We start from the raw sequence: 23,870 nt of genomic DNA, 5'->3' as shown, positions 1-23,870 counted from the left end.
AAAGTTTGACATGACTTATGTCTTTGTATAGGATGTGGGTAGCAACTAATTAACAGCAGCATTTTGAGAACCAAGCTTACTGCCACTGAAATCAGTGGGAAAATTCCTCTACATCAAATGCATTTCACTTCATATAGAAATGTCCACCTCGGCTTTACTAATTCAGCTGGTTTGACCTGTCCTAGGACCTGTGTAAGACTCTAAATATATCCAGGGATTTTTCTGCCTTATAAAGTTGTCTCATCCTCAGATGATCCATGAGGGTTAGGATGTGGTGGGGAGTGAGCCAGTTGGTGGAGCCCATCTGACCCATTTGGGATGTTCCATATGGGAAGTGTATGCCAATGACTGAGTGGGAAGTGTCAGAAATCTGCACTCCCAGCCCCTCAGCTACCTCCCCTGCCCATACTCACCATCAGTGGCTGTTGGAGGAAGTTGAGAAATAACCAGCCCAACAGCTGGAGCTCCACTCCAGGCAGCCGTTAGTGCTGGATCTGGCCTTTGACAGCACCTCACACTTTCCTTGTGCTGCTCGAGAGCAGTGGTTCCTGCTGCTCCATCCCCTGAGAGCCAGCTGAGTCCCCAAAGCTCACACTGAGCCCTCTGTCATCACACAGCCCCAGCGGCATGTGTGCACCCTTGATTAACATCCACAATTATCCTCCACAGGGGGGTTTTTACTCTCCTCAATTGTCTATATTGTTTATTCTGTATTAACTTTCTCTCCCTATTCTTGTTGTGACCAAAAATCCTCTTTTCATCTCGCTGCCACTGAGTTTAGCACTATATTAATCTCTGCCCAGAGCTGAAGAACCACGGCATCTTTTACCATTTTAGACAATGCTGGAAAGAAGCAATATAAATAATTCTTATCCTTGAAGTGTGTCATGCTAAAAAGCACACAAGAAACTAAAACCATCTTGTATTTAAATGCAACCATTGATACAATTAATGTAACATAATCCTCAGGATTCCTGGAACATTCAAAATGCTCTGTACCTGGGTGGACTTTTCTAGCAGGAAATCTGCTAATCTGTGTTTGAGGCTTTCTCTTCTTTCTCTTCGTGCAGAGTGTATAAGCAGGTCTTCCTGTGGTATGTTACTACAATGTATGTTTTTCTGGCAACAAAGCAGGTCAGAATTTCACTACCAGGCCACACCCTCACGAGTGAATTGCACCTGCATTTTAACATAGGCTACAGATTTCCAAGTTCAGGAAAGAATTAGCTTTTTGGATAAACAACTGAATCAACAAACATGCCTTACCCAAAGTATCTCCACTGACCCAGTTCTGTGTAACAATGGCATCCAACATCGGTCCACATGAAGTCTGATGTATGTGGCATTATCTACCACTGGAATTTTTCAACAAAATACCTGTTTGTTACAGCCTGTTTTGAGTAAACAAACCTCATATTTAAAAGCAACTTCAGAAATGTTCTGACCTTGAAATTTCTCGGTTTGGCAATACTGAAATTCAAAGTGCTGCATTTTGCCTGGAATTCATTTACATTTTATTTAAGTTATTCTTAAATTCTAACGAGGTCAACCATGTCAAGGCATCATTTTAAGGTTTTCAAATAATACAGTCCTGTAGACACCAGTTTCGCTATTTTTTTCCACGTTCTTAGTGCCTAAGAGTTTCAAAGTTGGGAAAAAAAACTTCTACAAATTCTGTGTACAAACCCAAATCTGGGAGGTGGGAAAACATTTTTGTCTTGGGCAAGAGAACGCTATCATTAGGATGGAAAACATAAACCAAGAACTGAAAGATGAGATCTGTGAAGGCATTTCACTACGAATTCCTGCATATTCACAGTGAAATCGATACCTACATAGTCTGCGCCCCTAAAGAAATGAAAAACTATACCCAGATAGATACTTGAAAAAAAATTGAACAGTTCGGCTGGCCAGACACTGGAATAGGTCGCCCAGGGAGATGGAGTCACCACCCCTGGAGGTGTTCAAGAGACGTCAGGATGTGGAGCCGGGTGATGTGGTTTCGGGGTGACAGGGGCAGGGTTGCGTTAACGGTTGGACTTGGTGATGTCAAAGGACTCATCCAACCCTGCTCACACCACGACTCCACGGCTCTCTGCTTCTCTCCGAGCGGGGGGCCCGGGCGCCACCGCGGGCGCGGGAGGGGGAGCGTCCGCACAGGCCGCACCGCGGGGGCGCGCACGGCCCCGCGGCATTCTGGGACTCGTAGGCCGCGGCGGGGACGCGCCCGGCGGGGGCTGTGGGGGGAACTACGAGTCCCAGGCGCGCTCGCGGCCGCGGGGCGGGAGGGGGCAGGAGGGGGCAGGAGGGGGCGGGGGCTGGCGGCCTCGCGCGCCCCTGTGCTCCTCACCTTGGAGCCGGCGGCGGCTGGAGGTGCCGGGCTGGGGGAAGGCGGAGGGAGGTGAGTGGAGTGCGGCCGGGCGGGCGGGGGTGAGCGCGGGGTCAGTGGCGGAGGGGGTCTCTCCCCTTGAGCGGATCTCCCTTGAGGGGAGGGAGCCTCGCCGCGAGGAGCGTCGGTGGGGTCGGGCTGTCCCGGTCCCTGTGGCTCTCGCTCGTTCGCTCCGGGCCGGGGGTAGCCTGGGGGTCTCACCCCGTGCTGCCCCCGCTCCCTTCGCCCCAAGGCGGAGCGGCCAGAGCCCCGCGTGCGGCAGAAGCGGTCCGGGGGCAGCGCCCGTGCCGGGGCAGCTCCGTGGCCGGGCAGCGCCGGGGCCGGGCAGCGCCGGGGCCGGGGCAGCGCCGGGGCCGGGGCAGCGCCGGGGCCGGGAGAACGCCGTGCCGGGAGAACGCCGTGCCGGGAGAACGCCGTGCCGGGAGAACGCCGTGCCGGGAGAACGCCGTGCCGGGAGAACGCCGTGCCGGGGCAGCGCCGCTCCGCGCCCCCCGCCCCGCCCGGCGGTTCCCGGGCAGCGGCGGCGCCCGCGCTGCTCTCGGCGCTGTAAAACACGCGCAGCACGCAAGGGGAAACAAGAGGGAGGGTGAGAGATCAGACATTTCCTCGTGTTGTGGCTGCACCCCCTCCGACTGTAAGCTGCGGACTGTCAGTTTAGGTCAGAGCGACTCTCCCGAGAAGTCTTGTAACAACAAAAACTACCTGCTCTGCACATCATTGCTAGCTTCAGCCCAAAGACCTTCAAAACCTTTGCAAAACCTCGATTAAACTATTCCCCCAAAACTGCTTCATGCCCTTCCACTTTTCAGGCAAAGAAGATTTTGCCTTTCCTTATGTCAGTATTTTTCAGCTTCATGAACTGTGGGAACATTTTGAACTCCTTACAAGGGATCAGTGAAAGCAAGTAGGAAAAGCCAGCCAGAAAAGTAAGTAGGCTTAAATTTGCTGTGCTCGTGCCTATGCTGCTATTGCAAAACTTTTAATTGAAATATGGTTGAAAGCTGGTTTTGGGATGCTTTGAAATTTCAGAGCTCCCAAGTGGCTGTTGCAGCAGGCATTTAGGAATAGTCCAGTGGTAACGAAAAGAAAAAAACATTAGATTGCTGCCATTATTTCTGCTGATGAATCAGCAGAATATGGATTCATAATTCTTCACATCTGTCACAGTAATGCAGTTGTACAGCATTGGTTTTGATGTCAATGACTGACAACAAGGATCTGGGCACTGGAATATTTTGGCTGAAGTTTTCCCAAAGGAAGACTAAAATCTGCAAACTTAAAATGTCGCTTACTAAATGTGCAGTAACAGGTACTTTGGGTTAACAGGTGTCTTGATTTATATTACAGAATTTTCAAAAGTAGGATGCTGCTTTACTGCTGCTGTAGAAATAGAAAAACTAAGGTAATTTCCTGTTTCAGAAGCAAGCACATGCAGGTGGCTTGCACGGGATTAACTCTGTGGGGATCACCTCTTGCCTCCTCAAGAGACAGTAATCACACTTTGAAACACTTGGTTTCTGACAGTCCTAAACCTTCCTAAGACACGATAGATACTTCGGTTTTGCATTTAGAAGTATTTCTAAACTGAAGTGTTTTGTTAATAGTCTTGCACTGTATTGTGAAACATCTCTGAAATGTAGTGTGGAAAAGGTATAGGAAGAGAATGGAGTTTCACACATGCAGAGCTGCTGTTTGTAGCTAATAAAGCATATTAATTTGCAATAACATTTACTCCCTTGTGTAGGCTTGAGGGTATTTAACTCATCAGTCTCATTCTAAAAGCTTCATTGCTTTTAAAGGCATATTTATGGGGAGAGTTGGAGCAATATTGAGTCGTATTCAGAATCAGATTTCAGTGAAGGAAAGCTCTAAGTCCAGTTATTAACAAGCCTGCTGCCACATCCATGCTCGGGTACTAAACTAAATTAGACTAAACTTTATTTCCTCTAAGTATTGTGTCGAGAGCTGATGTGCTTTTTTTGCTCATACTGTACAAACTGTGTGCAGGGTAACAGTTTGCTTAAAGGCAATTTAAAAAAGGGCAGATGATTGAGCATGATGTAGGTGAAATGCCTAGGCATGGTGATGTTTTTAGCCTCTGGCACAAATTAAGCCCTGTTTTCTAAGCTGAATACTTGCTAAAAATGCTCTATTGGATTCAGCCATCAGATCGTACAGCTTGGAGCACTGAACAGCCATTGCATCTTGCCTTTTGTTTTGAATTTCTAGTCCATTACTGTGGTTCAAATCAAATCTTTAGCACGCAGTTTTTCATGGGTATAGTAGTCTGTCCCAATAGTTCAGTGTTTTTAGAACTTAAATAGTACAAAACCAAAAGATGTTATTATTTAGTGTGATGCTAAAATCCTGAAATACAGGCACAGATTTAGCACATGGCTGTCACACTGTTGCTCTTTTGCTAGTAACTTTAGAAGGAAGAACTGAACGTATGTTAATCTGTTGTTTGACTGTTGCAGTATAGAGAGACCACTATTATCTTGAACTACTATTAATTTGAATTGCAGCTGTAGCCTCTGTAAATGTAACCAAGACTTTTGTGCAGCCACTGAGTTGCCTAGAAAAGCATGGAGTCCTTTGAGCTCCTTTGCCTCTCTTGGCCTCTGCCCAATGAGCTGCCATTTTTTCTTGCTGATGTATTTTTTCTGTAAGATCTGGCTTTCTAAAGCTTTTTCTGTTTTTTTCTCTCTGATTGTTTCGTAGCCTGTAACTTTTAGCACAAGAAAACCAGGCTGGATCTAAAACTCTCAAGCTCTAATTAGTCTATTGATTTCCCAGTTAACTTTAATGAATTAAAACACCATCATTATTCAGATGTTTCTTTCCCTAGATCTGTTAGTCAGCAGAATGTTGTCCTGCTAGACAGTATTTCTTGATAGTTCTTGATAATATTTCTTCATATGGTTTCAAGACCCGCCTTTACTGTTATTTTATAACCAGTTATCTATAACTTTTTGCTCTTCAGAAGTATAAGCAGCAGCAAAGTGCAGGTCTTACTGTTATTTACCATGTGCCCAGATAATGGGAAAGCTATACAGAAGCAGACAGTGTCAAGTATTTCCGTGGGTTTGAAGATGTGGCTGTAAGTTTGTGCGGGCAGTTGAATGAGTTTTGCAAGCCAGTTGCATTGATAGGATTTAGATTTTATTTATGATTATAAGAGTACATGTATGTATGAACCACTGGCCTATGCAGGAACTTGGACTCAAAATGCTGCATTAACTATTTTATTTTGTGGAGTAACAAGGTGGGAAAACCTTCCATGTGGCAAACTAGTGTGATTGCCTTCCTGGGAGGTTTTTGACAATCTGTATTTTTACTGCCTGGGTAGAATCTTTTCTTCTCCAGCCTTCACTGAAAACTTACTGGTTTTTCCCAGGCAGGAGACCAAGTTTTACTGCTCTGCTTTGACTGTTGTGTACCATTTTGTATGTCCAATTCTCTTTGTGTTCTTGTACTGTTGTGGTTGTTGGGGAGGGTGTGGGTTAGCTAATTAATAGATTTTAATCTGTTAATTGAAAATCTGAGATTCTGACACACAGACTGGGCTAGAGCAAAGATCAAATTGCTCCTTTAATTTATTTTATGGAAATCAGGTTCTGAGGCAGGGCTGAGATTTGAGAACTCCTCAGAAAACCTCTCATCCCATGTTGGGTGGGGCTCTGAGTAACCTGGTCTAGTGGAAGGTGTCCCTACCCATGGCAGGGGGTTGGAACTAGGTGGTCTTGAATGTCCTTTCCACCATTCTGTGATTCTAAGGCACATACAGAATTTTCCAATCCAAATCAAAGATTGCTGTGTTTGTTGTTTGAAACATCCTTGTTGAAGTTTGGTTTAGTAGGGACAGGTCAACTGAGCTCAATTAAGGATTGAACTGATAATGGTTACAAAATTTCTACCTAGTTTTCATGGAATAGAATTTAAAAATCCATACCCCATGCAGGAGAAAACTTGGGCTGGTACTCAGAGGTGCCCACAGGGAGCTGCCCATTCCTGTTCTCACAGAGCTCTGCTAAGCTCAGGCAAATCTGAAGAGTCATATCACGAACTAAACTACAGATCTTTCACAGATACAGGCAACTGTAATGTCTTCTCTAAATACAGTAAGTTTCCTGCTGCTACCTTAACTTCACAGCAGCAAAGGCTGTACCTGAGTTCATTTACCACTTCAGCATGGTTGGCATCCAACCCTGCATCTCCTGCTTTACCAGGATCCTTTCACAGCTTTGACATAGCATTGTTTTCCAAGCCCTTGCAATTTCTTTCAGGTTTACTCTTTCTTTATCTACTGCCTCTGGTTCATTGCATTTTTCTTTTTGGAATTTTGCACTGTACTTGTTGTTTGCCTGTTTTCAGTTCTGTATTATATGATTCCAGTTTTATTTATTTGCCAGTTTCGTGTTTCAAATCAATATATATGATCTTTTTGGTACTTCATATAGCTGAACAGGTGACCTGAGTCTAACTAACCATAGTTATAATGAGCCTGATTTTATTTTTTCTCTGCTTTCTGGCAACATTTGTTTCTTTTGCATATGTGTTCCCGAGAAAGAAAGAAAGGAAGGAAGGTTCTTGCAGGAAGAAATCATCAGAAAATTACTCAATGAACCTTTCTTAATTTCATTTGATGATCCTCAGCCCCATACCCTGCTTGCTCTTCCAGTTCCTTCATCAAGACACCCTGTTGTAATGTAGCTGTTGCAGGAATCCCTTCATGCAGGGTTGTTCTGCCAAACACACTTTAAGAGTCACTTGGAGAAGTTTTCAGCTCTGAGGATTGGTCTTTTTGTTTGTGCAATTAAGAACAGATGTGGGGCTGTCTCACATTAAAATTTCATCAACCACAGAAGAAGTATGAAGCCATAAGGTGAGCTGCAAATAAAGCAGAGGTTTGCTGTGAAATACTTATTTGAGAAACTTCTCTACACATTCTTTGCTCACAGTGTGTTTTAAAATATTTCAAGCAAAAGCAATATTGGCCTGTGTTTGCTGTGCACTCATGGCCTTTAAGTGCAACCTTGGCATCAAAGTGTTGAGGAAGGTTATTCCCACTGTCTGGCATTCGCCTTCAGATCATGAATCAACAGTCAAGTACATAGGAGTCAGGAGAATTATATTGTTTAGATAATATCTTAAGCAAGCAACGGTTGCATAAACAGGGACAGGATTTATCTAAAGTCATGTTCTGCTTACCGCTCATGTAGTATTGGTTTGATACCTTGTGCAGAAGAAAACCACAGAAAATGTGTGTTATAAAGCAGAATGAAATGTTTGCAGATCTTAACATGGATAGGGAAGTTCTCAGAACTATCAGGAAGAGAGGTGCAGATTTGAGAAATAGTTTGCACTACTGCTTTCCCAAGGAGGGGCTGCCCTATGCTGAAGTTCTGTGTTGCCTTTCAGAAGGATCAGTTCTTCAGGAATTTCTTCAAGCATGGCATTGGCTGTTTTATAGAGGAAGAGATCCTTTCAGAATATGTTAGAAAGAGAGCCTTGTAGAGGATCCTTGGAGTACATTTCATAACCTCATGTTACTTAAGTAATGTAGTTACTTTATGCCATGTTTTCAACAGCGGAACTGGAATATAAATTTTAATCCCATTCTACACCCTCTCTTCTTCCCTCTCTGCACCCCAGTCATTTCTTCCTCTGACCACACTGTTTTGCTATCTTTCAGTTTCCTCTGTGACTTGAGAGGTTTGCACTGTAAACATGATGACTGAAATGATTTTGGTTATAAATAACAACCTTCTATTTTTTTGTTGTTTATTTTTAACTTGATACAGCACTTGAGAGGGTAGTGATGTGTGTAAAGAGTTGATGAAGCAGATAGAGAGGGGAGAATTCTTTTGGTGGCTTCTCTGCAGAAGGAAGTGGATCACAGAATTAAGTAATTTTTTTCTGCACAGACACTTGTTTGCTGTCTGCATGTTCCACTTTGCCTGAAAAAATGAACCAGCAGCTGGAGGTCATTGGTGGATTGAGATCACAAGAAGTAAAGAAATTATGCTGGCTTAGCTTGGTGTGTATGCATGACCTTGATTTATGTTATCTCCTCTGATCGACTGGAACTTTATGATAAAAACTGCTCCAGCAAAATTTTTGGCAGTGAACTTTCTTGGGAAAATGAAGCTGGCTAATGATTACCTGTCTCTGAGGTGGTGTATGTCCTTATCAGTTGGCTTAAGCACAACAAAGGGATCATCAGCCATGGTACCATTCTGATTAACTTACTGATTCCAGTATCTCTAGCTACTGCTTTTGGCAAAGGGAAAGGGAATGGCAGACTAGGATCCAAGGTCACTGAAGTCAGAAAAAACAGGAATAAGAATGAACGTATTGCCATGGGTTCTCATGGTCATCAATGTGTTTACACTGGAAACAGAAGTCATCTCTTATCTATATCTCAGAGGGAAGGACACCAGTGTTCTGCTGCTCAAAGTGCTCCAGGGATTTGTGAATGGATTAAACAGCTCAATCATCATAACAGGTTCCTAAAATATTTTGTTGATGAAAACAAATATAGGATTACTGGTTGGTAAGAGATACTGTTCAGACACTAATGAATTCATTAGTCCATGGAGTAAGCCTTTGGGGACTTTAAGTATTTTTTGGCAAAGAACGTGTAATATAAATTACCTCTTACCAGTTACATAATCTTATTATATATATATATACACACGTATATGTCTAATTTGTTAGCATTTTTAAGAGAAGGATCTTTATGCTCAATGTTATTAATATCCTCTTTTCAGTGGCTGAGATAGGTTCATTAGAGGAAAAGATACCATGCTGAATTTAGCAGCCTGAGAAAAGTGGGGCTGCTGCTCCATATCCCTAGATCCAACCAGTACCAAGGCTGAAGATGTGTTTCCCATAAGCACACCCACACAGAGAACACACATCCACAACATACTTACGTTTGTTCGTGGCAAGTCATGCATATCAGAGAGAGAACAGTGACAGCTTCATCCCCTCTGCTCTCTAGCTAAGCAGAATGGAGGTCCAGTACTTAGAATATATATACATATGTAGAGATACATCACACATCTGCAAGGTGGATCCCTCCAGCACACGGGTTCACACAGGCTGCCTAGTAGCTCCTTCATCCCAGTCTCCCCAGCTGAGCTGGACATACAACCCCTCAAGGCTGTAGCCCCAGCCCAGTTGTTGGAGCAGACCATTCCATGTGCACATGCTGCCCCTGAGTTCTCCTACTCTTAGAGGTGGGCAGATGCTTTTCACACCCAGAGCTGGCAGGGACTTCCAGGGTCCCATAGGTGACCCTTGCATGCTACTCTGGACTGGTGGTGATGAGCTTTTGATAGGCTGATGGCTCATGTGGTGGCCCTGGTAGTAGCCCAACAGGGTATTATCCAGGTTCTCCATCCTGCTGTTGTTGTCAGTAACACTGTAGGTGTGTGGAGAAGCCTTTATCACACAACCAAACAGTTAATGTAACCATCTCACCTTTCTAATGAGTAGGGTGGAAATTTTGCCTGTCTAAAAGCTTCAATAGAAATTGAAGTTCTTGATTTACTTTTTTCCCAAAGGTTCACTCCTGGAGTGCATTTCTTATATTAGGACCTACACAAGGAAAATTTTGTTTGTTTCACAAGTTACTTCTCAATTTATGAAATTTTACATAAAGGCTTCAGGTTTAAAAAAAATCTAGTTGTTAGTGGATTTAATGGGAGTAGTGGAGGAGGAATGAGAATGATAACAACAGTCCAATACAACTAGGAGAACACATTCCTTATGACCCCACCCAGTCATTTTACACCTTTGTGCTTACTTTAAAAACAACTTTGTACTTGATCTTTCAGGGTGAAAAGTGGAAGGGCATAGGGCACTGGGGAATGAGGCTAGAGGAAAGAAAGAAATGAGCCACAGTGTGGTTCCTAAAATCACCTGGTTTTGTCTTGCCTCTTCAGGCAGTAGGAACAGACCTTGCAGTAACTGTGCCTTTCAGCATACATTTGGGAGAACATATTTTGCAATGAGTGGCAGTATTTCCACCAGCCCTTTGGCTGATGGCAGTCACCTGTATTTGTAAGCTTGAAGACACAAAATATTTTGTAGACTTTTTAGTTCGTGATCAAACTTGGAATTCTCTAGCAGAGGACACACTGTAACACAGTACTGTCCACCTGTGCTTTTCTGGTTCTTAAAGCAATTTGTGCTTAGCTTCCAAAGGAAAGGGGTTTTGCTCTTTTAAACAGCAAGACAATGGATTTGCTGTTGACTCCCCCATTTCCTTAGGCAGTTTAGACACATTCGGGTTAGATACGCGTTAGGAGCAAAAGTGCCTATTAAAGCTGCAAGAGTCACATGGTACACCATTCTTAATGTCTCCAGCTCCATGCTTTTTTTCTCCACATAATTGTATTTTGAATCTTAAGGAACAGCAGTCAAATCTCTGTCCCTATAAATTTTATGGTTGCACTCTGATTCATGTGATTTGGATCCAAAATTATTGCCCTCTACAAGAATCAGTGGAGACGGCTTGATGTCTTTATCACCTAAGACTGGGAAGAGAAAGTGCTAATTTATTAGTGATAGAGTTATAAATTCATGTTTGCGTCACTTTTTTTTCTTTAACACCTTCAATTTGGTAATGGCAAGACATAAGACAGGCCTTTATCAGTCAGATAAAGAATTGCCATCTCTTAAGTCTTTTGCATACATGTTTTAACTGCTTCAACTCAACTCTTATCTGGCTGATAAGATTAATGGCGGTATTTCTTACAGCTTTTTATTCTTGCCATGAAGTATAAAGGTTGTTGGAGAGCAACCATTGCTTTCTCTGTATAAAGGTCTATGAGTTTTCAGAAATGATAGCAGTAAGCTTTCTTTTCATGAAAATGGCAGTACCTTGCTTTTACTCTTCTTCAAGCCTTCTGGGAGTGAAGGGCAAGACTCAGTTTCTGAGCCTTAGATAACTGTGTTGGCAGTTTGTCATACAGCAAACACTTGGAGAGACAGTTGAACCAGTCATGAAATGTTACTATTTTGCTACTCTATGGACAATATGTATTACCTCTCCTAAAGACAAGCATCTCAATCTTACTCACTGTGTACTTCTTGCAAAAGAGAGAGATGATATTAAAGACTTTAATTGTTACTGTATTATCTACATCTTAGTATTTTAGGTTGTCGTTAGGGAACATGCTTATGCAGGGCTGTTAAGATGAAGTTGGTCACATGACATGGAAAAATAGAATGTGATATATCCAGCAGTAGTTTTAGGTAGATTTAGGATCCCTTTTAATGACATGTGATTTGTTTTCCATGTTCTTGTATCCACTGTGAAGGTAAAGACAAGATCCTATTGTATCCTCCCTCAAGTTACTTTTGTTTTAGCTGGTTCTTGTGATTCAGTGCAGTGTAACTTCCTTATTTTAACAGAATCAGAAACATTCGATCTACAGTTGAAACACCTTCAAACTGGTTGATGGTGAAACCTGGGTTGTGACCTCTAGAGTATTCCAAACCAACACTTGCCATTATCTGGACAGCTGGCTTAGAGTTGGGCCCTGTTCACTTAGTCCAGTACACCATTTGTGTAATTCATTCTGCCATGAAAAACAGAGGCAGGATGGAACTTCTGTTGTTCTGTATATGCTCATAGTACCTGGAAGAGCTGAAGCATGTTACAGAACAGGACACCTCCACACCTTTCCAGGTCTAGATTTACATTACAAGCTCATGTGGCTCTTCAGTGTATTAAACAAGCCACTTGAAGCTGAATGAACTCAAAGGTGGTGAGTCAGGATCTGAATTGTTTGGGGTTAGCAGGGCACTGTCTTGTGTTGCTGTCCTTTGTAGCAGAAAGAAGGCGGGGTGTTTTTTTTTTTTAAACCTTCGCTAAAAATGATTTGATATCACATTCTCATTTTATTGGAGAAGTTTGGCCAAAACCAAGTCATTGAATTGAATTGGTTTGTATCTTTTTTTATCCAGCTGCAGTTTTTGTTCTGATTTGAGTGGATTTTCTGTTTAGGACTGATTAAAATTGCTTCTTAATTTGTAGATAAGGCCGGTGTTGCCAGAACACATCAATTAATTACTGGAAAAGATAGATTCTATCTGAATAATGACATAAGGGACCATTATGGAGTCCCAGGATAGTTGAGGCTTGAAGAGACTTCTGAGAATCGTAGATTACAACCTCCCTGCTCAAGCAGGATCACCTTTATTTCACCTGATAAAGCTGAAGTCAATCTAGAGCATGCCGTAAATAAAAAACTACAATTTTAGTAAAAATATCCTGTTGTGGCTGACAGTGTAGGGAAAGTATGAGATGCTAGGCTGTGCCAGTTCTAGGAAATAGAGATTACCAAGACCTGAGTGGAAAATTCCAGCACTTTCATCAGAGTAAAGGCATAGATAGCAGTATTGGTATTTTGCTGATGATCTGACTGTACTTGCTGAATCAGACTGTTGGACCAATCATGGCTAGCTTTGTCTGATGTTTAGGTAGCAATTTGTTTAATTTCTGTGTGGTAAGCCTTTCCCAGAAAACTATTGATGTACAGCTAAAAACGGAACACCCCTGGGTTAGCACCATTGGTTGAAGGCAAACACATGCTTATGTGACTTGCTGGACTTGAGCCCAAGGCCTTGTTCACAACGATGGCTCTGTTTCCCACTGCACTCACGTCCTGTCATCGAATGTGGCACTAGCCAGCATCTCTGCCTAACGACATAGCAGCCCTGTCACTTTGCTCAGAACTGGGAGTTGAGTTTCTTGCCCAATATTTCTGAAAGCAGCAAACATGGGGCAGTGGAATTAGCAGAGTGTCTTTTGAACATGTTTGTGGCACTGAATCAGAAAGACAAATAGATCTTTACAGACCTTCTGGCTATTTTTAAAATTGGGCACATCTCCCAATTCCTGTTTTAGTCAGTGCAGATTGAGAGTGGCAGTAAGTGGCACATCCATTGAAATAATAACTGTTTGAAAGTAGTGAATTGTGTATCCTTGAGATGCTGTTTGGAGAAAGAAGCTTCTGGAATAGAGGGGAAGGCCGGTGGATGGATGCAGGAAGCAACAGACAGTCTGGAAGAAAGAAGTGGGTTTCTTGGTGTTAAAGTCTGTCTTTTGAAAATGGACATGCCAGTTTGTGAGTAAGCAGGAAGTAACACAGCAATAAAGGAATCTTCCTCCTACAGTGACATATTCTTTAAAAACTGAAGGGAAATCCAGATAAGCATGAATACAACCTTATAAGTTTGTTTCAGCTCTTATTTACAAAGTAATTAATGAAAAAGCTTTAATTACACAGGAGAAGCATAAATTAATAGCTTGCACATACTAAAGACTGAGTCAGATTTATTTTCTTACTGCTGTTACAGACTATTTAATTAGACTCCAATCACAGTTCTTGTCTCTAGCTTGTCAAAATACTTTATTTGAAAGGAAATGCCAAATCTGAAGTTAAAAAGGAAATCAAACTTATTTTTTCTGCCACCAGGCTTTTCGGTGGAGACTGTGAAGCTGTTCCTCCTTCACTGCTGCTCTGTGGGATCAACTATGGAACATGCTCAAGAACAAGAAGTATGTCCTGAGCAAAGCCAGAGGTATTGTGTGCAGAGACCAATATACAACCAGGAGCTCCTGCAAGGACAGCTGCACAGGCAACAGAAAAACCCTCAGACTTTAGGGCAGAAGATTGCACATTCTTGTCGGTAGGGGTTTTTGTCTTATCTTTGTTTTATTGCTTGCAAATATTATCATTCTTAGTTGATTCATGCACTTAGCTGGTAATCTCTTCAAAGAAACCTAAAAGATAAAACCACTAATTCTACTCTTACTTCCCAGCAAGATTGGAAAGAAGCTGTGTATGTGCTTTTAATGTTAATGTATAACCATATTAGAAAATGATGGATAAATTAGTTGAATTGCCTCCATCAAAGTGCAAAAGGGAAATATGCAGCAAAAGGATGTGAAGTATAAGTCAAATCATGTGGCATGAATTCATAAGACCCAGAAAAATATCTCTCCTTTTTATGTAGAAATACTTATGGCCAAATTTGTACTTCACATGATCCTTTCACAGAAGAATGGAGAAGTGTGATAGCTGTGTAGAAATCTAAATTATTGGTCTAATAAGAACTTACTAAAGGTATTCTCTAGCTTTTAATTAATTGCCTTGGAATCTTAAGTGTCTGGTTGGATGTGAAATGTCTTTAACCATGCTTCTCTTGCTCTGTGGTACCAGGGGATTGAAGTTCTAATTAAGTTCTCATTAGCTTTATATTTATCCATGCTTCATTTGCAGAGTTTTTTCCATTTCTTTCTCAAACCTTGTTCTGCAGGACAACAAAATTGCCTTTCTATAAAATATTCCTGTTCACGTGATTTGACATTTGGAAATTTGTGGAAGTTTGCTTTGGTTTATGAAATTACTTCAATGGTAAAGACACCTAATTCTACCTCAGAAAACTTATCTGTCCTGAATGAAAAAAAAAGTGGATCAAAATCCTCCTTCTTGTGATACAGTCTACTTAACCATGAAGAAGTGTGGATGATTGTCACTTGTGGCAACAAGCTTCTTCACTGTGCAGTTCAGAAATGCTAGCAAATCTCTGCAATTCTCTTGCAATTCCCCTACACAGAAAAGCATTTATACAATCCCTGTGTTACATTTTTAGTCAAGGTTAAACTTACCACAGTACAATCAAGGTATGATGCAAGGCAGTACTGGATAGAGATACGTGTTTCCTGGCTCTATTCATTTGTCATGAGTCAGGGTTTCAAAAGGTTAATAGCTGTGCCAAGAGCCACAAGGGTCAGTGCTGCTGGCTTCAGTGCCTTTCCTTTCTGAGTGAAGAAGGGTTATATCCTCAAACATCCTGAAAGTTGTTCTATCAGTACTGGTAGTGATAGTAATAAGTACTGGTTAAATTAATAGATTTGGCATTTTTAAAGCATAACAATATATTATGTTATGATCAAAAAAGTATAAAGCATGGAACTAGTAAATGGGAAAAAGCACTGTGAAGTACTCTGATGAGTGAAAACCACTCTCAGGAATCAAGTTATGCTCAGGGGATTTTACTAGGAGTGATCTCAGAAAAGGTGTTGTGTGACCACTCAATTGTGGAACAGTTGTACTTCCCCCTCCAGCATCACAAGATTTTTGTTCTCTTCTCTAGTTCCGTAAGGTTTGTGAACAGCACTAACATGTGATTAAGGGCTAAATTAACTGGAGGCATAGTTGTTTGTGCTTAAGCGTGTCCAGAAATTACTGTCATCAGGAGTCTGAGCCTGCCTGTAAAGGAGCTGTTTTCCTGTATAGGGATAAAAGAGAATTTTTGAAACCTGATTGTCACCTGCAAGTGTATGACTTACTTTCTGCTTTGTATTTCCAGTTGTTCTTCTAAGAAAGCCAAGTCTCATCTTTACAGTTTCTTGCCAATTTTAAAATGGCTTCCTCGTTACCCAGTGAAGGAATACTTACTGGGAGACATTATCTCAGGTATAAGCACTGGGGTCATGCAGCTTCCTCAAGGTGAGTGTGCCTCTGGATTTAATTATCTCTTCTTTGCTTTTTCTGTGAGTGCTTTTATGTCAGTGCTTGGCATCCTGAAACAGGTGCTAAGAACAGGATGTGTATCTCAGGACTGTGTGGAGATCAGTATGGACTCTGCAGACCAGCCCAGAATGATGATTCCTTTAAAAGTGCAAGTCAGTGATATGCACCTAACTCTGAAAAAAGCTCCCTCTTTAATCAGAATCCACAGCCCTCAACGGCAGACCAGCTTTTCACAGTTTAAGTGCACGGCTAAACTTTTGCTGAATGCACCATATTATTTACTGATCTCGTTGTCCTGAAAGTCGTGGCTAATTTCCTGCGGAGGGTAGCAGTATCTAACAGACTTATAGACATTATGTTTCAGAGAGCAACTGGGACAAAGTAACCAAACTAAATTTAACCAGAGAAGAACATGCAAGAATTCACAGACTGATCCCTAATGCTGGAACTCACCAGTTTACGCTGGAACCATAGTAGTGGGCAGTGATTTACATGGTGGAAATAAATCAGAAGTACCATCTGTAGCAACACTGAAACTCTATGGAAATTTCTGTTAAACTATTTGGAATTGTCACCCTAAGTGGAGCCCAGTCCTGAAACAGGAGCAGGCTCTGGGAGACAGACAAAGCCAGTGTTCACTATTCTGTTCAGCTCTTGGTGAATGGACCAGTAGAATCTTTTGTTTAGACCGGCACTTACTGTTAACAGTTTCAAAAGTGTTAGGAGGTTAGAAAGTAACAGCACTTCTACAGCAATATCATTATGGGGTGCCCACTGCTCTGGGAATGGCAGCTTCACAATGGCTGTCAAAGTCTCCACAGATTTTTCTGGGAGGTCTTGAAGTCAAGGAAATTCTTTGATTTGTGCAGAGCCCTGTCCAGAGGGAGATGTAATTAAGCATATATAAGTTTACTTCTCTGTTTACTAATTTCATATTTGCACCTCATTTGTTCCACTCTAGGCTGAAGCAGGTCTGAAAAATTCATCTGTAAATCCAAGATTTTAGCAGGTGTTAACCCATTAAAATAATTAAATACCCTAACTTAGTCTGTGCAGATCATTTCTTTATTTCTGAATCTTCCTGGGTTTGTGTAAGTTTTATGATTAAGGTTATTTTTTTCTTCCACACATGGAAGCATCAGCTTATCTTAAACTAATAGCTAATGTGATTAACTCTCAGGCATATCTGTCATATACTAGACACAAACATTGCCAGTTGTATACTGAAACATAATTTATGTCATGACCCGAAAGAACACTAAAATTTCAGTGGTCAGCAGTGAACTTTATACTTAATTTTGTGAGTCTCTTTTAAAGTAAACACTATTCATTTGGCAACTGTCAACATGCCCTTAAACTGCTCCTAATCTTTCCCTTTCTAAAAACACAAAAGTTGAACTTTCATTTTTCTGGAATGGATGTAATTATAACAAGCATGAGTTCAGAAAAGCCTGGGAATCATTCCAGGCAGAACTACAATGACCACGGTGTTTAAACCATGGCCTCCTATCAAGTCAATATCTCTTTATTTCCTTGGCACTGGCAGTCTCTAAAAATGCCAGTACAAATGAAAAGGAGTAAAAGGGTATTCAGGTTAGGAACTTCACATCGACCCACCCTCCCAGTTTTGAACACTGATTTTCAGTTTGGTTACTTGTACTGTTAAGTTCATCATCATATTAAAGGCCAGGGTGTTACAGTACAGGGTGTTTGCCGGTGTTAGCAGAGGTACCCCTTCGGTGAGAGAAGATCTGTGGGATGAGTTTCACAAGTACTTAATGAAATGCTCATTAGAGCAAGACAATAAACAATACCATCAGTCCAGTTTTGGTGAGAATATGAATTTTTGGTTAGGACTCAGATATTGCTTAGCGGTAGAACAAGGCCCATTGAGTTACTGCACTGCACAGGAGCACTTGGATGGCACAGAAGATCCTTTGGTTTAGCTCTTTTTTTTTGTAATGTGATGCTTTGTCTCCCAATTTAAATCATTAGGGAGAGATGTTTTCGAGCATCACTGGCTCTCCATGGTTGGTGAACCGTTGCTTCTGTTTGGAATTTGCACTGACCCACTGAGGTTTTTCCCCCTTACTTGGACCAGTCTGCCCAAGTGTAGCAAGAACACACAGGTGTTACCAGCTTGTGAGAGTGCAGAACGAAGCCAAGGCAGTGTTTTCTCCTTGAGGCCCATTTGTTCTGTTCTGGTGTCAATTCTCATGAACACAAGCTGTGTAGAGCTATTGTTTTGGCTGGAGCTGCTTGGGACAGTTATGTGCCATATCACATGGTGTACACCACTTGCTTGTGAGCCTGGTCCCATGATAAGCACACCCTGAGTCACACAGAGGGTGGGAGATGTTCTTCCCTGGTGTCCCTTAGTGCTGTTCCCCCACAGGTCCACAGTTTTGCTTGCCAGCCCGCACTACAGATAGGAACTATGTGGATTGCATTCCACTGCATGGAACTGGACAGGTCTTGATGACAAAAAGGACTTTGTTTTGGGAAGAATACCAGGTTGTATAAGCTGTGACCTTACAGGTTGTCAGAAATGATTCTCTTGTTATTTTACATTTTGAAGCATGTTTTGTGGAAACGGAAACTGTTATGTCATCCCAGTCATTCTAGGGTGAGGGAGGAGGAAGGTGTTTAGTCAGTTATAGGTTGCCATGAACACCATGTCTGATGAGAAAAGGAAGAGAAAGTCAAATGTGTCCCACTTGTTATGAGGGTTTGGGTGTTTCTAACTAGATTTTCCTGCAGATGAAAACAAAAGCAAGGAAAGGCATTTGTTGGCCTTTAAGGAGTGCTTCCACCCACAGAAGGAAAACAGGTACACATGTGTACACACAAACACACACACACCTGCAGTGCCTGTAATTAGAGACTTTGGTTTCCTGACTCAACCCATCATGTTTCTAGGCATTGCCCTATAGTATTACACATTTTAAAGACTTCATTGAGAGATCTGTTTTTTAAACCTGGGACAAGTCTCTAGATTTCCTATTGGGTGTGTTCCGTTTTAGTAGGCTTAAATCCCTTTGCTTCACGTGGTTTGTTTTTGTTGTTTACTTAACATACATATTTGTGTCTGTTTTCTAGGTTTAGCCTATGCTTTGCTGGCAGCTGTTCCCCCAGTATTTGGCCTATATTCTTCATTTTATCCTGTTTTTCTATATACTTTTTTTGGAACCTCCAGGCACATATCAATAGGTATATCTGTATGGGTAACTGAAACTCTGTGTGTATGTATGTGGGGGGTGTTTAATAAAGCTGTAAAAAATAAAATTGGAGAGAGAGAAAGTGTAATTGTTTTCTGTGAATTCAAATTTAAGTGCATAGGAGAAACGCAAATGTGTGGAACATAACCAGTACTTTTTATTGTTAGTTTATCCATTTTACTTTGGAAGCAGTAGAAGAGCATCTTGTATCAGATTAGATTTAGAAATGTGTGCTGCAAACTCCTGAACTATGATTTCATTGCTGCAGTCAGCTGTCTTTGTGGCCAGGATGAATCTTTAATTTGCAAAATAGAAACTGAGATCAAAAAAAAAAAAAAAAGATGGTGTTTACCTACTGCAGATGTGTACGTTCACCATCTAAGTGGCTTTAATGGTGCTGAGTACTGGAGCAGATTTGGGGACTAAAAAATACATTATTAAGGTAGAAAACTCTTATTTTAGTTTAATTCTACATATATCAATAAGAACCACTCCTAAAAGAAAAACCTTGCCAGGATTTTAATCAATTACTTTCCTCTCCCTCTTATTTCAGGCACCTTTGCTGTGGTTAGTATGATGGTTGGTGGCGTTGCTGTGAGAGAAGTGCCTGATGGAATGATTTCTCTGGACTCTAATTCTACTAATACTACAGATGCCCTTGAATATTACAGTGCTAGGGATACCAAGAGGGTGCAGGTAGCTGTGGCCCTCGCCTTTCTTTCAGGACTTATCCAGGTATGTGCTCACGGTTTGCTGTAAGGGCAGCTCTGCTGCTGGACTTGCAGGGGGTGCTGGGTCACGGTGGATCCCCTGGAACCAGACTTGTGCTTCTGCACTGCTCTGTGTAGGGCACAGGCTGCTTTCTGGCAGCCACATAACAGAACTGGGGATGGATGCATTGGAGGCAGGAATTTATCTGGCACCTTAGCTAGACTGGAAAAAAAATGGGATCTTCCCTCTTTTCGTTTTTTCCTATCCAATCAGGAAAATTCAACTGATGTTCTCTGATCTGTCCGTAAATGCATACAAATAATGCATGCATACATACATACATACATACCCATATCTCACACTGGACCTGCTAGTGGCATGGAAGATGGTGTGCATTGATGGTGCTTCTGAACTGGCTTTAGAAAAGCCAAGTTCAGATTTTTCTGATCTGTCTTGGGCATTGAGGAGAGGGATGAGGTTGTGCTATATCTAGACTATAGTGGGAGTCACATGGTTGACACTTCTCTTTTTCATTAGTTGTGTTTAGGTTTCCTTCGATTTGGATTTGTGGCCATCTATCTAACAGAGCCTCTGGTGCGAGGATTTACCACTGCAGCTGCAGTCCATGTCTTTGTTTCCCAGTTAAAATACCTTCTTGGCATCAAGACTAGCCGGTACAGTGGACCCCTCTCAGTTGTATATGTGAGTAACTACACTTATTAACATGAAAATTCTGTGTAGTCTGGATCTAGTTCCTAAGCTTTTTCCTGTTTTTATGTATTATTTGGCACCAAGTAGAATAATCTTCAGTACTGAACACTGGGTATGAGGTCTTCAAGTGCCGTAGCAATGTATGACTATCTGAAAGTGCAGCCCAAGATCTGCATGGTCTGAGATGGATTTTGGGGTTCTGCTGAATGCAGTTTCGTAATATGAACAGTTAACTGTTCATTGAAGCAAGTCTCTTGTACACTGGGGGAAAATGTGCTCCTGAAATGCTTCACTGTAAATCAGGCATGTTCTGCAAAGCTAGGAAATGTTACTCTCAGAATCTTTCCACTCTTAAGTGGAAAAAAACGGAAGATCTGAGATGTCTGTGAAAACATGAGCTTTTGACCAGATTGATGCCTCAGCAATAATGAAGCTTCAGGATTTCATCTACATGGAGGCTATAGAAAAAACTTTGTGGGAATCTTTTGTACGTTTGTGCAAATATAACAAACCTTTTGGAAACAAGTCTGCATTAATGATTATTTGAAATTTGCTGTTCAGTTCATTGATCTGGGAACCGGTCATACTAATTGCCAAACAAATAGAAGGGAAGTTATAAATTCAAGATGCGTACTACCAGGACATCTTGAATGTATAACATCCTGACAGTTGTTGCAATTTTCAATCTGCATTAAGAAGAGTATGTTCGTCTTCTTTCAAAGACCTCTCCAGAGGTTATTTATTTATTTTAATGCAGTGGAAGAAGGAGGAATAATCAGAATGGGGAATTATTTACCCTCTAGCAACTTGTGTAGAAAAACTAGCGGGTTTTTTCCTAACACCCTTTTAGTAAGCATTTTCAATTAAAAGGTTATTTGGAATAACGGCCAGTTCAGCAGCATTGCAGGATCACTGTTATTTAACCATATTGTTATAGCAACCTCAATAGTTCTATCAGCAGCTTTATTGCTTTAGAATAGTTAATGCAGCTCTAAATAAGCGTGACGTGCCAAAGAATATTTGAAGGTATTAGAAGGAGTTTGCATTTATTGCTTTCAGGTAGCTGCCACTGAGGAATATGTGTGAAAATGTTGATGCTGAGGAATATGGTTTAGTTTAGGCTTTTTACCCCATTAAAGTTTTTTGTCCTGATTTTTGCCCCCTTTAAGGAGCACTGATATTGTAAATGATTCAAGTGCATTTCTCTCGCTGAGATACTCTAGTCTTCTGTGTTTTGTAGGAGGAATGGGTATTTTGGTGAGGCCCTCATTCACTGTGGTTATAAATTTAGAATGAAACCACAGCTGAAAAGCAATGTATAATTTGCTCTTTTGTGGCAAATCTCTGTGAAGATTCTATTTTTTAAGAATAATTGTGATGCTTCTGGTATGTTACAGAGCCTAGCTGCCGTGCTTTCAAAAATAACAACAACCAATATTGCTGCATTGATTGTTGGATCAACGTGCATTGTTCTATTGCTGATTGGCAAGGAAATCAATCTCCGGTTTAAGAAGAAGCTCCCAGTTCCTATTCCTATGGAGATCATTGTGGTAAGCCAGTTAGGAAATTCTACAGCTAAATTATGTAGCTATTCTAAAGCTGTAGAAACTATCTCATATTCTATCTTATCTTACTGAGCTTGAGAGTAACTTCCATTTAACATAATTCATTTGAACCTCAATCCAATCGAAGGTTTGTATTCTCTTAAAATTAAGAACTGGAATGTCCATATGGAAAGCATAAAGTCACAAAGAAGAATTGAAAAACATTTTAAACACCTTCCAGTCTCCTATAGCAATGGGTAGATATATATGTGTTATAAAACCCTCTCTGTCCAGGAGTTTGAGCACCTGACTGATTCTCTGCAAGACAGTGCAGAGTGTCTTGAGTGGCATTTCCCACTTGGAGTCCAAGAGCTCAGAACCCTTTCCTGAAGGAAGGTGCTTACAAATGCCTGTTCAGAGGTTCTGCAGGCTTGCTTGCTTTTTGAAATGCAGTAACAGAAAGAAGAGCAGGAACCATCAGGATTTACTACTTCTTTCTGTGTTTCTGAAACTGCTAAGTGACTGCAGCACTGATTCTGTTGCAAACGACTATTCTAAAATACCTGTATAAAACAGACTATCATAATACACACAAAGCCTACAGCTCAGACAACCTTTTGCCTTTAAAAGTGATTTGATTTAAAAATGAGTTCTCCGATTACTACAGCCATCAAAAAAACTGCACATAATGGAGTCAAGAAAAGGAATAATTGAAGCTATGGGCACAATCTAGATAGAAGGAACAAAGAAAAGGGATGCTGGTGAGAGATGAGGGGTATGGTACAATAGGGTATTTTTTGATAGGCAATAGCAAAGCAATGCTCCTCTCTTTGCTGTTGCATCAGTTCTCCTTACAGGTAACAGGCTATGCACATGCAAATAAGCCAGTGCACACAGGCAGGAGTGTCCTTGCATTTAATTTTTCCAATACACTATTTTGCCTGAGCTTGGCTTGGGCAAAGGGAATTTCAGTGATTCATATCATACCATAGCATGTTCCATTTAACTGTTTACAATAAAAACTATAAAATCAGGATGAGCTGGACATTATGAAGGGAAAATCATGCTATTTCCTCCTTTTTGTCTGCTTTTTTAGCCCCTGACTCATAGAAAACTGGTTGACAAATAAATGTAACCCCTTGTGTGTATTAATCATAGTCAGCTAACCTTTATATCTCTTCAGGTGGCTTTATCTCTTTTTCGATAATGTTTACAAATGTGTTTGTGGATTTCTAGGTCATTATTGGCACAGGAGTTTCAGCTGGAATGAATCTGAATGAGTCATACAAAGTGGATGTTGTTGGGAATATTCCTCAAGGGTAGGGATGATACATTCTTATTAAGACTCTGCCTTTTCTGTATTGCATATAGTTCTTATCATATTAATTTGTAAACATTAATTTCATCTCCAAGGTTACGTGCACCAGCAGTTCCTGAGATTCAGCTAATCCCAGCAATATTTATGGATGCAGTAGCAATAGCAATAGTTGGATTTTCAATGGCTGTATCAATGGCCAAGATCTTTGCCATTAAGCATGGTTATACCATCGATGGGAATCAGGTAAAAGCAGCGGGCTTGTTTGGTTGAAAATTCTCAGTAACACCTTTGTTACATCGTTAAAGTAGTGTGATATTGGCAAAAATGAGGGGTTTTTTCAGTAGTGGAATCAGAACAGATTTTTGACAGCCTACATATTTAAAGACCAGGAGTTAGTTTAAGTTCATCTTCTGGCTGTAT

General features: G+C 41.2%; 1 protein-coding gene across 3 annotated transcripts in view; it reads left to right on the top strand.

The window, feature by feature from the left end:
* Positions 1-2,383: 2,383 nt before the first annotated feature.
* The window catches only part of SLC26A5 (solute carrier family 26 member 5), a 33,104-nt gene continuing 11,617 nt past the window's right edge, over positions 2,384-23,870 (top strand). For 2 of the 3 annotated variants that reach the window (XR_010720747.1, XM_066182835.1), the window contains exons 1-9: positions 3,213-3,315; positions 13,885-14,098; positions 15,785-15,924; positions 19,048-19,158; positions 19,720-19,901; positions 20,415-20,579; positions 21,986-22,138; positions 23,369-23,451; positions 23,546-23,693. Coding sequence is in view for 2 of the 3 variants with exons in the window: in XM_066182835.1 (XP_066038932.1) it covers positions 13,944-14,098; positions 15,785-15,924; positions 19,048-19,158; positions 19,720-19,901; positions 20,415-20,579; positions 21,986-22,138; positions 23,369-23,451; positions 23,546-23,693 (1,137 nt within the window). In the remaining variant the exon portion in view is untranslated. Of the gene's footprint in view, positions 2,402-3,212; positions 3,316-13,884; positions 14,099-15,784; positions 15,925-19,047; positions 19,159-19,719; positions 19,902-20,414; positions 20,580-21,985; positions 22,139-23,368; positions 23,452-23,545; positions 23,694-23,870 lie in introns of those variants that run through there. The other variant, XM_066182836.1, reaches the window with a different exon arrangement.

The sequence above is a fragment of the Chamaea fasciata genome, unplaced genomic scaffold (assembly GCF_029207755.1).
Source record: "Chamaea fasciata isolate MVZ Bird 193981 ecotype frontalis unplaced genomic scaffold, bChaFas1.0.hap1 SCAF_5, whole genome shotgun sequence".
Lineage (NCBI taxonomy): Eukaryota > Metazoa > Chordata > Aves > Passeriformes > Sylviidae > Chamaea > Chamaea fasciata.
This window is presented reverse-complemented; position numbering and strand designations above follow the sequence as displayed.